The sequence below is a fragment of the Mustela lutreola genome, chromosome 4 (genome assembly GCF_030435805.1).
Source record: "Mustela lutreola isolate mMusLut2 chromosome 4, mMusLut2.pri, whole genome shotgun sequence".
Classification (NCBI taxonomy): Eukaryota; Metazoa; Chordata; class Mammalia; order Carnivora; family Mustelidae; genus Mustela; species Mustela lutreola.
In genome coordinates, this window is record NC_081293.1 from 131680531 (window position 1) to 131692641 (window position 12111).

The following is a 12111-nucleotide window of genomic DNA, read 5'->3' on the forward strand; positions in this document are numbered from 1 at the left end:
TATATAGATCAGTGCTATCCTGCAGTTCTTTCCAAGATGATGAACCTGTTCTGTATCTGTGCTGTCCAATATTGTAGCCACTGGCCACTAATGATTACTGATTACTTGAAACATGGCTAGGAACTGAGGAATGTAATAGTTCATTAAAAATATATGTATTGGTAAAGTGGTTTTTTAAATTGTCTCTTTATAATAATAGACTGATAGATTTTAATTTTTTTCTAAATTTGATTTTTTTCTTTTCAGGTAAATATATGCAGATGATGAACATTCTTAAGCCAATTGCCTTTGATGTTATCCATTTCATGTCTCAGCTATTTGATTATTACTTGTATGCAATATATACCTTTTTTGGTCGGAATGATTCAGTAAGTCACCTTTGGAGGGAAAGTCTGTTACTTATAAAATTTATTTATTTTTAAAATATAAAGGTTTTCATTCTCTTCATATAAAATACACAAATAATATTATTTTGAAAATTATCCATCAGAAATCTAACAAACTTATTGCTATCACCTTCTTGTCTACCTAATTACCTTATTTATATATTAATTTTACTTCAAAATGATAAACATATTTTATGTTATTCAGAGTTTTGGCAGAAAAAGTGCAGCATCTGTTTTTAACCTTAACATATTTTGGCAAAGAAAAATGTGTGGGTTGCTTTGTTTAAATCTGGCCCAGTGTATATAATTACTGCACAGTAAATGAGACATTTTAAATATTGGCTTATAAACCTTAGCAGACACTACTACATCAGAAAATTATGGCAAATATTTATTAAAATAATTGAAAACCTTTGAACTGAACCTTCTGTGTGCTACAGAATTACTTCCTGTACTACCTTTTTGTGTTTCTGAAGCTCTTATTGATTTTATCTTTCCTACTCCTAAAGAGAACAACACAATATTAGGCAGGTAACTTATCTGCTATTTGGTAATTATTATGTGGCTCACCTCGATATTTTATAGATTTCTGTGTAAAAGGATATTGTTGGGTCCTATGACTATATCACAATGCTGATTTTTCACATAATATATTTTGTATCTTTTTAAAAATGTGAATTTTAATGGTGATTACATTTATTATATAAATTTTGTATCCCTGCTGTAATATATCAAAGGCATTTTTTTAATAGATTTTATTTATTTATTTATTTATTTATTTAAGAGTGTGTGAGTATGGGGAGGGGCAGAAACAAGTAGACTCTGTGCTGAAGCCTGGAGTCCAACATAGGGCTCAACCTTATGACCCGAGCCAAAACCAAGAGTCAGACGCCTAACTGACTGAGCCACCTAGGTGCTCCAAAAATATGATGTTTTAATAATGGGATCTTAACTTCCTATTCTTAATTCTCTATAATATTCCTTAGAAAGAATGCTAATAAAATCAGAGTAAGAGTGTTGCTGCAGAATTTAGGTTACTATAAAATGGGTACTAATTCATTGCTCTGAATTTGGAAACTCAATAACTAAATATTAGAGAAGAAAGACATTCTAGAATTTTAGCTAATTGTCAGAATCTTTAATTCTTCCAGATGAGCCTTTCTCTCTCTCCTGAGCTGAGCCTCCATACCAGCATTGTCCAAGAGAAGTTTTACAGTCACAGAAATACTCAAAATTTCTGCTATTAGGGTAGCCGCTGGCCACATGTGACTTTTAAGCACTTGCAATGTGATTAGTGTGACAGACTTTTTAATTGTATTTAATTTTAGCTAATTTATCTCTAGATATAAATGGACACATGTGGCTGCTGATCATCATATTGGGTACTACACTTATGGACCACATTGTTGATAATATGTATTAAAATAGGGCCCTTTGGAAGCTTTTGGGAACTAATTCTTTTGGACATGACTTTCTAGCTGATTGTATACTGGCACAGATTTGTCTACAGTGGAGTTCACTAGGACCTGAGAAAGTTAGCAAAGTATACTTAGGTGCTTATTGTAAAAAAGGCTACGTATTTTATTGAAAACAAAATATGTTTTAAAGGACACATTAACCTCATGTTTTGTATTAAAAGCATTTTCAGTCTTATAAGACTTAGTAACAGCTATTTCACTGTATTGAAATAATTAGCTGCCAGTTATAAGTATTTCTGTCCTTAACCTGGGTTTCTACACATACATCATGTTAGAAACATTTTGTATTATATGAACTGATAAAAGGTGCCTATGAGCGAGGATGTATGAATAAATAGAGCACTCACTCTACCTCTTGTATTTTTAAGAAAGATTTTTCCTATTGTTAGAGTATGCTTAGTAAACTACCTTTTATCTACCATGTGAATATTGGAAATATGTGCATCTTAGAACAATTTATAATTCAGACCCTATTTTTGATTCTGCAGAACTGAAGGAAACACTATTTAAAGCACAACAAAGACTGACTCTCTATAAAAAGGGGTTTTACAAATTTATAAAAAGAACCACTCCATTTTTCTATATTCTATATAGAATATAGAATTCTATTTCTATATTTTGCTTTGCTTAGTTTTTTTAAAAGATTTATTTATTTTAGAGAGAGAGCTCAAGTGGAAGCTGGGACACAGGGAGAGAGAGAGAGAGAGAATCTCAGCAGACGCCCTGCTGAGCATGGAGCCCAATGTGGGGCTCCATCCCAGGAAACTGGGAACACTGAAAAGAGTAGGGGGGGAAAGTGCAGAAGAAAAAGAGGCAGAGAGGGGTTCCCCAAAATCTTTTACCCCTGTATTTGATTAACTCATAACCTCTTTATATGAAACAGATTGACTGGAGCCAAAGAAAAAAACATCTGAACAGAGAATGAAGCTGTTGCATAAGAGACAGTTTGTAGTGCAAGCCCAGCCAAGAAAATTACGTAGTGAAAACAAAGGAAACAGTGCTCAGTGGAGAAAAAACAAAATCCCAGATCTCCAGAATTAAATTGGTAATGCAGTCTAACTTTACCCAACATACATAAGTCCAAAAAAAGTGGAGTACATCCTTAAGTAAAAAGAAAATCAATTTAGTTTGACTCCAAGATGTTGGAACTAAGGGATAAGAATTTTAAATGGACTATCAGAACCATCTCAAATAAAGTAAGACAGAAGAAGTTTTTTTTTTTTTTTTTTTTTTTTTTTTTTTTTTTTTTTAAAGATTTTATTTATTTATTTGACAGAGAGAGATTACAAGTAGGCAGAGAGAGAGAGAGGAGGAAGCAGGCTCCCTGCTGAGCAGAGAGCCCGACGCGGGACTCGATCCCAGGAGCCTGAGATCATGACCTGAGCCGAAGGCAGCGGCTTAACCCACTGAGCCACCCAGGCGCCCAAGACAGAAGAAGTTTTAAATGTATGAACATCTCAGTAGAAAAATAGGAAGATCTAATAGAAACATTAATTAAAAAACCTAAGTGGGGACACCTGGGTGGCTCAGTGGGTTAAGGCCTCTGCCTTCAGCTCCAGTCATGATCCTAGGGTCCTGGGATTGAGCCCTGCATTGGGCTCTCTGCTCAGTGGGGAGCCTGCTTCCCTCCCCTCTCTCTGCCTACTTGTGATCTCTGTCTGTCAAATAAATAAATAAAATCTTTAAAAAAAAAATAGTTTGAAAGTGCTATTTTCTCTGCTTGAAAGCACTTTCATAAAAACAAACAAAAAAACACCAAAGGGGAATCCTAGAACTGCAAAATAGAATTTCAGCAATTTAAAAAAATTTACTGAATGTACTTTACAATCAAATAGACATGACAGAGGAAAGAATATGTGAACTTGAAGACTGACTAATAAAAATTATTCAAAATGAAGAACATAGAGAAAAAAGATTGGAAAACAAAATGATCGAAGCCTTAGGACCATGTTAAGTTATAGCAAATGATCAAATATACATATATTTGGAATACCAGATGGAGAAGAAAGAGAATAAGGTAGAAAAAAAAAATACTTGAAAAAACACTGGTCAAAATTTGCAGATACAGGATAGTAAATGAGTAGCAAGCAGAGTAAGCACAAAGGAACATAACAGCATGATACCTCATGGTGAAACTGTGCCTGGAAAACTACAAGGACTATATAGGACCAATGATCTGATTCAGCTGACTCCTCTTGGAAAACTGTAGAGGCTAGGAGAGAGTTAATAACTTTAAGGTACTAAAAGAGAAGAAAACAGTGTTAATCCAGAATTTGTATCTAGCAAAACACCATTCAAGAATGAAGGTGAGGGGCACCTGGGTGGCTCAGTGGGTTAAGCCGCTGCCTTCGGCTCAGGTCATGATCTCGGGGTCCTGGGATGGAGCCCCGTGTCGGGCTCTCTCCTCAGTGGGGAGCCTGCTTCCCTTCCTCTCTCTGCCTGCCTTTCCTACTTGTGATCTCTGTCTGTCAAATGAATAAATAAAAATTCTTTAAAAAAAAAAAAAAAAAAGAATGAAGGTGAGAGGCCCCTGGGTGGCTCAGTCAATCATCTGCCCTTGGCTTGAGTCATAATCCCAGGATCCTGGGATGGAGCCCCATGTTAGGCTCCCTGCTGAGCTGGGGAGGTGCTTGTACTCCCTCACGTGATCTCTCTCTCTCAAATAAATGTATAAAATCTTTAAAAAAAAAAAAAAAAAAGAAGAATGAAGGTGAAATTAAGACACTTTTCGATAAAAAGAAAAAAAAAAACTAAGAGAACTTGTCACCAACAGACATATAATACTTAAATGCTGAAGGAATTTTTTTTAGGCTGAAGGAAAGTGATACCAGAAAACTTGGTCTTCAGGAAAGAGTGAAGAGCATGGTAATGGAAACTAGTTGGGAAAATACAAAAGATTATTTTTTTCTTTTTCTAGCTTTTTTGTAAACTATATTGCTGTTTAAAAATGAAATCTTAACATTATTTTCTGGAGTTCATAATATATGTAAATGTATTTCATATAACAACTGTAAGAAGATATGTACCTATAAGATGACAAGATTTCTATATATTAGGTTAAATGGAACATTTTTAACAGCGAATGGATTGTGAAATATCAAGAATGTATATTGTAATTCATTGAACAATGAAAATTAATATTGAAGACTTAGCTCTTTTGCCAATAGGAAGATTATATTAGAATTCTAAAAAATAATATTCATATAATCAGAAAAGGCAAGAAAAGGGGAACCAAGGAACAAAAAAGAGATAACCTGTAAAGATGGTAGCTTTAAGTCCAACCAGTAATCAGATTTAATATTAATGGACTAAGCACTCAAATTAGAAGGCAGAGATTGTCAGAATGATTAAAACAAATAAAAAAATAAATATTTAAAAAAATTTTGGGGGGCAAAGATTTATTTATTTATTTGACAGAGAGAGGCAGTGAGAGAGGAAACACAAGCAGGAGGAGTGGGAGAGGGAGAAGCAGGGAGCCAGATGTGTGGCTCAATCCCAGGACCCTGAAATCAGGAACTGAGCCCAAGGCAGATGCCTAATGACAGCCACACAGGCACCCAAAAGAAACACTTTAAATATAACAAAAACACACCTAGGTTGAAAGCAAATTCATTGAAAAGTTATGCCATGCAAACAGTAAGTGTTTGCTTTCTTAAGAAAACTACAGTAGTTTGGGCACCGGGGTGGCTCAGTTGGTTGAGTCTGCTTTTGGCTCAGGTCATGATCCCAGGGTCCTGGAATGGAGCCCCACCTTCCCCACATCAGGCTGCCTTCCTTTCCCTCTGCCCTTCCTCCTGCTCATGTGAGCACTCGCTAGCTCTCTCACTTCTTCTTCCTTCTTCCCTCTCCCTCTCCAGTAAATAAAATCTTTAAAAAAGAGTTGCATTAGCTACGTTAATATTAGATAAAATATATTTGAAAGCATAATGTGTTAAGAGAGATAGAGGGATTCATAATTAAGGGTCAGTTCAGCTGGAAGGAATAGCAAGCATAAATATGTGTGTGGCTACTTAACATAGCTTCAAAATACATAAGACAGTAATTGACAGAACTCAAGAGAAAACAACAACAAAAAAAAAATCCACGATAGCTGGAGATTTTAAAACTATACAGTAACTAATACAACAGGTATATAGAAAATCAGCAAGTATGTAGAAGATTTGAACAACAGTTTCAACCATCTTCAGTTAATTGATGTTTATGGGACACCACACCCAACAGTGGCAGAATATATATTCTTTTCAAGTGCACATGATATGCTCATCAGGATAGACCCTATTTTGTGGGCCATTAAGTATGTTCTAGTGAATTCAAAATCATGTAGAATATATTCTCTGATGATAATGTAATTGAATTAAAAATATTAAGATAACTAGGAAAAATCTGTTTGGAAATTAACACACTTAAATTAAGATTGGTTTAAAGAAGAAATCATAAGGGGCACCTGGGTGGCTCAGTGGGTTAAGCCTCCGTCTTCGGCTCGGGTCACAGTCTCAGGGTCTCAGGGTCCTGGGATTGAGCCCTGCGTCAGGCTCTCTGCTCAGCAGGGAGCCTGCTTCCCCCCGCCCCACCCCACCTCTGCCTGCCTCTCTGCCTACTTGTGATCTCTCTCTTTCAAATAAATAAATAAAATCTTAAAAAAGTCATAAGAGAAATTGGAAAATATTTTAAAGTGAATAATAATGAAAACAGAATATACCAGGTTGTGGAATGCAGCTAAATTAGCACTGAGAGGGAAGTATCAAACTTCAAATGCCTGTAGTAAAAAAGAAGAAAATCTCAAGTTAATGATAAGCTTCCACCTTAATAAACTAGAAAAAGAAGTGTAAATTAGGTGCTATGTCTCTCCGTCAAAGGGCACCAAATCTATTTTGGGGACCCTACTCTCATGACCTCTTCTAAACCTGGTTACCTCCTAAAGGCCCCGTCTCTAGGTAGCATCACATTGGAAGTTAGGCCTTCAACATATGAATTTTGAGAGGACAACAAGCATTCAGTCCATAAATGGAATAACTAGAATTTACTTACATTGCTTGTGGAAATGCAAATTGGTACAGCCACTAGAAAATAGTATGGCAGTACCTTATAAGCTTAAAACTTTGTCTATTGTATGAACCAGAAATTCTACTTCTAGGTATTTACCCAAAAGAACAGAAAATATGTCTTCTCAAGGATATTTACACACATATATATTCATGTTCATAAAATTAATGACATTATTGAAGTAGCCCAAAACTGGAACCCAAATGTTCATCAACTGACGAGTAAGATATTGTGATATATCCCTGTTATAGAATACTATTAAGCAATAAAAGAGCATGAATTACTAATAGGCTTACAACATGGATGAATATGAAAAGCATGTTAAATACAAGAAAGAAGTCAAACATAAAAGAATACACATGTATGAATCCATTTATATGAAATTTTAGAAAAGACAAAACTACTGTGACAGTAAGATCAGGGATTAAGGGTGGAGGGAGAGAATCAGTGCAACGGGCATAAGGATATTTTTAAAGGTAAGGGAATTTTACATCATGATTGTGCTGGCCATCGGGCTCTAGAGTTATCAAAATTCATCACACTGTATACTTGCAATGGCTGAATTTAACTGTACAAAAATAAGATCCTAGTGAAAAAAAAGAGGGGAAGTGAAGTAATAAAGTTTATAAAACCTAATGAAAGTAAAATGTATTTAAAATGGCCATATGAGGGGCGCCTGGGTGGCTCAGTGGGTTAAGCCGCTGCCTTCGGCTCAGGTCATGATCTCAGAGTCCTAGGATCGAGTCCCGCATCGGGCTCTCTGCTCAGCAGAGAGCCTGCTTCCCTCTCTCTCTCTGCCTGCCTCTCCATCTACTTGTGATTTCTCTCTGTCAAATAAATAAATAAAATCTTTAAAAAAAAAAAAATGGCCATATGACATGAGTTCATGTTTTACTACACCAGGCCATCACACAGCTATTTTAGCTTGAGGCTTTCTGTCACATGTTGTGTAAGTAATTCAAATAGGAAAGGATGAGGAACAATAAATGCGTGTGCGTGCCATATATATTATAATTGTCTATGAATGAATTAGTGAGACTATATATTTTATAGTTTACTGTTAACAATGTTTTAAATGTTTTGGCCCATACAGAAACTTTTCACATTTTTCCAGATATCTGTATGTGTCTATGATTACCTCTAGATTAAATTTATATTCATCAATTGAGTCATCACCAACTAAGGAGCCAGCTAACTGGGTTTTCATGTCTTTTTTTTTTTTTTTTTTTTTTTTTTTTTAAGATAGTGTTCATTTACTTAGAGAGAGGAGCATGGACAGGAAGAGGGATAATCAGACTCTGCACTGAGTGTAGAGCCTGTAGAGCCCAGTGTCAGTCTCTGGATCTCATGACCTGAAATCACCACGTCAGCTGAAACCAGCAGTCTGATGCTTAACCCACTGTGCCACCCAGGCACCCCAGCTTTTCACTTTAACAGTCGAGTGTCCCTTCTCATTTATGTTCTTATGTGAGGATGTTTATGAGTGCTTTGGCTCTGATGTAGTGAAGCGAATTCTATACTATGAAATGTTAACTGAGCCTAATAAAGTTTTTTTCATAATTTTTGGATAAGGATTTGGGCTATCTCTAATTTGTGTTAGAAAATTTCAAACAGGGGCACCTGGGTGGCTCAGTCATTTAAGCGTCTGCCCTCAGCTCAGGTCATGATCCTAAGGTCCTGGGGTCGAGTTCTGCATCGGGCTTCTTGCTCTGGGGAGCCTGCTTGTGCATTTGCTCTCTCTCTCTCTCTCTGTCTCTCTCTCATTATTTCTCTCTGTGTGTCAAACAAAATCTTTACAAAGAAGAGAAAATTTAAGACAGGCTGCTTTATTATGCTTCTACATAAATATGACATAGTGCATTATCTTTAAGTATCTGATGTCTTAAGTTTCAGAACTAAAAATAATAACTTGTGGGAAAAAGAAATATTGGCGAACTCTCTCCTGATAAATTTATTAGATTGCTAGGTGCTAGTGTGACCTATAAATACAAATGTGAAGTAGTTTTCTTGTTCCCTTAAGGGCTAAGGTTTGACTAGTATGCTTGATGTTTTGAAACTTTTAAATACAATTTGGAGACCCTCTGAAGGCTAAGTATCTGAGTGAAAATTTATCAGATTCTTTTTTTTTTTTTAATTCATCAGATTCTTAACCTTGGTTAATTTGAGGTTAATGTATGAAAGATTATCTCCAAGGTGATGTAGCATACCTTTCTTTCTCTTTTTCAGCTGGAATCAACAGGACTGGGCCTTAGTAGTAGTAGATTAAGAACAACTCTTAACAGAATACAAGAAAGCCTTATTGATATGGTAAGTAACCAATTAGAATTAATTCTTCTGGGCTACAGAAAATAAAAATTAGCTATCCAGTCAATTATAAATAAATTTTGCGTCCATATGTATGTTGAGTGTATGAGTCCTCAGCATTACACTGTGTGTTTGTAAGGAAGTAAACGCAGGTTTCTTACAGTCTGATTGGAGAGAAGAAACTGGTGTACACGGGAGAGTCTGATGTTGGTTATACATCCAGTACAAGTTCAAGGGGAGGGGAGGTTCATGTGGAAACAGTATTTCAGAGAACGACTAAAGGAAGAAGTGAGACTTGTGCTAGTGTTTGAAGAACAGGCATGGGTTAATGGGAAAAGGAAGAAAGACTGGCATTCAAATTAAGGTTCAGAAGCTGAGAAAGGGCCTGGAGATGGGAGCAGGCCTGGCCCACAGTTTGGCCATCTTTGTGATAGGGACACAGGTATATACTGAAGAGTCGGGTTGCAGGGAGTGTGTAGGGACCACTTTATAAATGGCCTTGAAAGTCAAGGAAGAGGTTTGGATGTAGCTGGCTATGCAGGAGGGGTTCTGGATTCCTGACTGTTGTGTCACAGGATGTGGTGTATTTTCTAAGAAAAGAGGTTAGGCAGAAAAACAAGGCTGAGGCTTTGCAGTGTTTAAGCTAACGCAGGCATTTAAAACAACACAGTTTTTTTCTTGCGATGGGCCACTGTAGTCAGAGATTGCTGTTTTTCAGCATGTTCCTCTGCACTTAGATTAAGCCAAAGATCCTCTGATTTTTCTTCACCTACCCACACCAGCAGTCATTTTCCTCTTTTCTTCTAAGGTCTGTTATTATGTACATCTACTACTGAAGTTTTAATAAAGCAATGTAATCATTCTTTTAAGAAATACTAATTGAAATAGGATTTGTGGGGTGTGGTAGTAGTGCTCGCCATTCATCAGTGCACGGAAGAGGTAATTCCTGTCTTAGAACTTACATTTTATCGAGGCAGAGAAACAAATATGTAATATAGTGTCAAATAGTGAGAAGCGCTAAGAAGAAAATAAAGCAGAGTGAGAGACCAGTGGCCTTTGAGCAGAGATGTGAGTAAGATGAGAGAGGCAGGTGTTCATATCTTGGGTGAGCACTCTACACAGAGGAAATCACCTTTATCCATATCATCCATCTCCCTTATAATATGGACATCTTTCTGCCCAGTACATGTATATGTAATTTTCATAGCACTATCTCTCAGCAAACTGCATTTCTTCAGTAAATTGTTTGTTGAACAAAGGAGTAAACTCCAATCCCTGAGTTTTCTTGTCTACTGGCTTAACCTGGTTTGTTTTCTTGGCTTTGCTATCCATTTAATTCTGATCGTGTACAGAGTCAGGGCTCCTTGTTTGACCTAGCCACTTATTTATATATATTTTTTGTCTTTGTTTTTGTAAACTCGATTGGCTTTCAACTCCATTAGAAGTTATCCATGTTTCTGTTTTGCTTCTCCTTGTTTGATACTTAGCATAACGTTGATCACATCTTGTTTTCCAGATCTCAGTCCACAGCTTAAGTTTTTCTTGTTTCTGGCTGAAAGCCTTAAAATTGATGGACTGAATGGTCATAATCAAAAAGTCCAGAGTCGGGTATAGTTACATAGTTACCTCTAGAACCCATTACTCTTAACTTAGTCTGGGCTTCATGACATTTGGAGCCATAGATGTCCTTAATAATAAAATAATAATAATACAGTTAAAAGGATTGATAGGTCAAAATTTACCCTAAAGTCATTCACTCTGATGTCTTTGGCATCTCTGGTAGTTACTGATTGGTGATTGTCAAACCACAGTTCCAAATTTGACACTTAAGGCATGGATTTGTTGCTTTGGATTCTGCAATAACTAATGAAATACCATGACCAGGTAAACAAACTAGCTATTCAAACCAGCTGCCGCCCATCTGGGGATAACAATGTATCTGTAGCATCTGTCTGACCAGTTCTGTGTTCACTGGGTAAGTTTTTCCCAGAACTGGTAGTCAGATTTAGAAATGTGTTTTTAAAAACCCCTCCCCCAGTAAATGGATAGAAAGATATGCCTGCTTTTTTCCTTTGGCACCTGGTCTTTTAAAGAGATCTTTTCTTTATTTAAATCCTTATGGTTACCATCTCTTAAATCAGACTGCACCTTGGATCAGAAGGCCATGGGAGCAGTCACTCTTTTCTTCAGTTTTTAAGTAGTGCAGACCTTTTTGACAGGGTCTCTCCATAGTCCTTATTCCTCATACAGCAATACAGAAGTTTTTCTCGAATTTTCTGTTGGTTTCCAGTGTTACATGTTACATTATTACTCATACTGATAAGCATTGGTTTATTATTTTAGAAAATATATTTGTCATTTGCTAGACCTTGATCTCAGGTTCTTGTAAGCTGGTATATTCATTTTTCTTCACTTCATTAGTTTGCATCTACATTGGCAGAGAACATTAGTTGGTTTCTTGCTATTCAATACAGTCTTTGGCTGTTTAAGTAATTTATAGCCTAATCAATCTGGAGCCACTAAATGAAAGTTGTACTTTCTCTTGTATTTCCTTTATGTGTTGGTTAAAAGTTTAATAAGCACATTTTTGGTTATTGTGTTTTCTCCATATATATCTTCTAAATTTTGCTTCTAAGCTGTAAAAGGTATTGTGGAATTATTATGATCTTAAAAATGCCACCTGAAATTTTATATCATATATATTCAAGTTAAATAAAATTTGACACATCAAATAGAAGTTCAAGAAAAGGAGCCTACTAGCGGAAGGAAGAAAGGGAAGCTGGTATAGGTCATAGTGATATCAGAACTGTGAATTTTTAGTTTTACACTTGGTGATGCTAAATTGTTGGCTTTAAGATCTTTGACTAACTTGAAATCATTGATAAGAAAAATATATTTTA

General features: G+C 36.1%; 1 protein-coding gene across 3 annotated transcripts in view; it reads left to right on the plus strand.

Annotated features, from left to right (window-relative positions):
- Positions 1–12111, plus strand: part of VPS50 (VPS50 subunit of EARP/GARPII complex) — a 126289-nt gene that overhangs the window by 98375 nt on the left and 15803 nt on the right. For all 3 annotated transcript variants that reach the window (XM_059171119.1, XM_059171121.1, XM_059171120.1), the window contains 2 exons: positions 247–368; positions 9134–9214. In XM_059171119.1, the coding sequence (XP_059027102.1) occupies positions 247–368; positions 9134–9214 (203 nt within the window). The remainder of the gene's footprint in view (positions 1–246; positions 369–9133; positions 9215–12111) is intronic.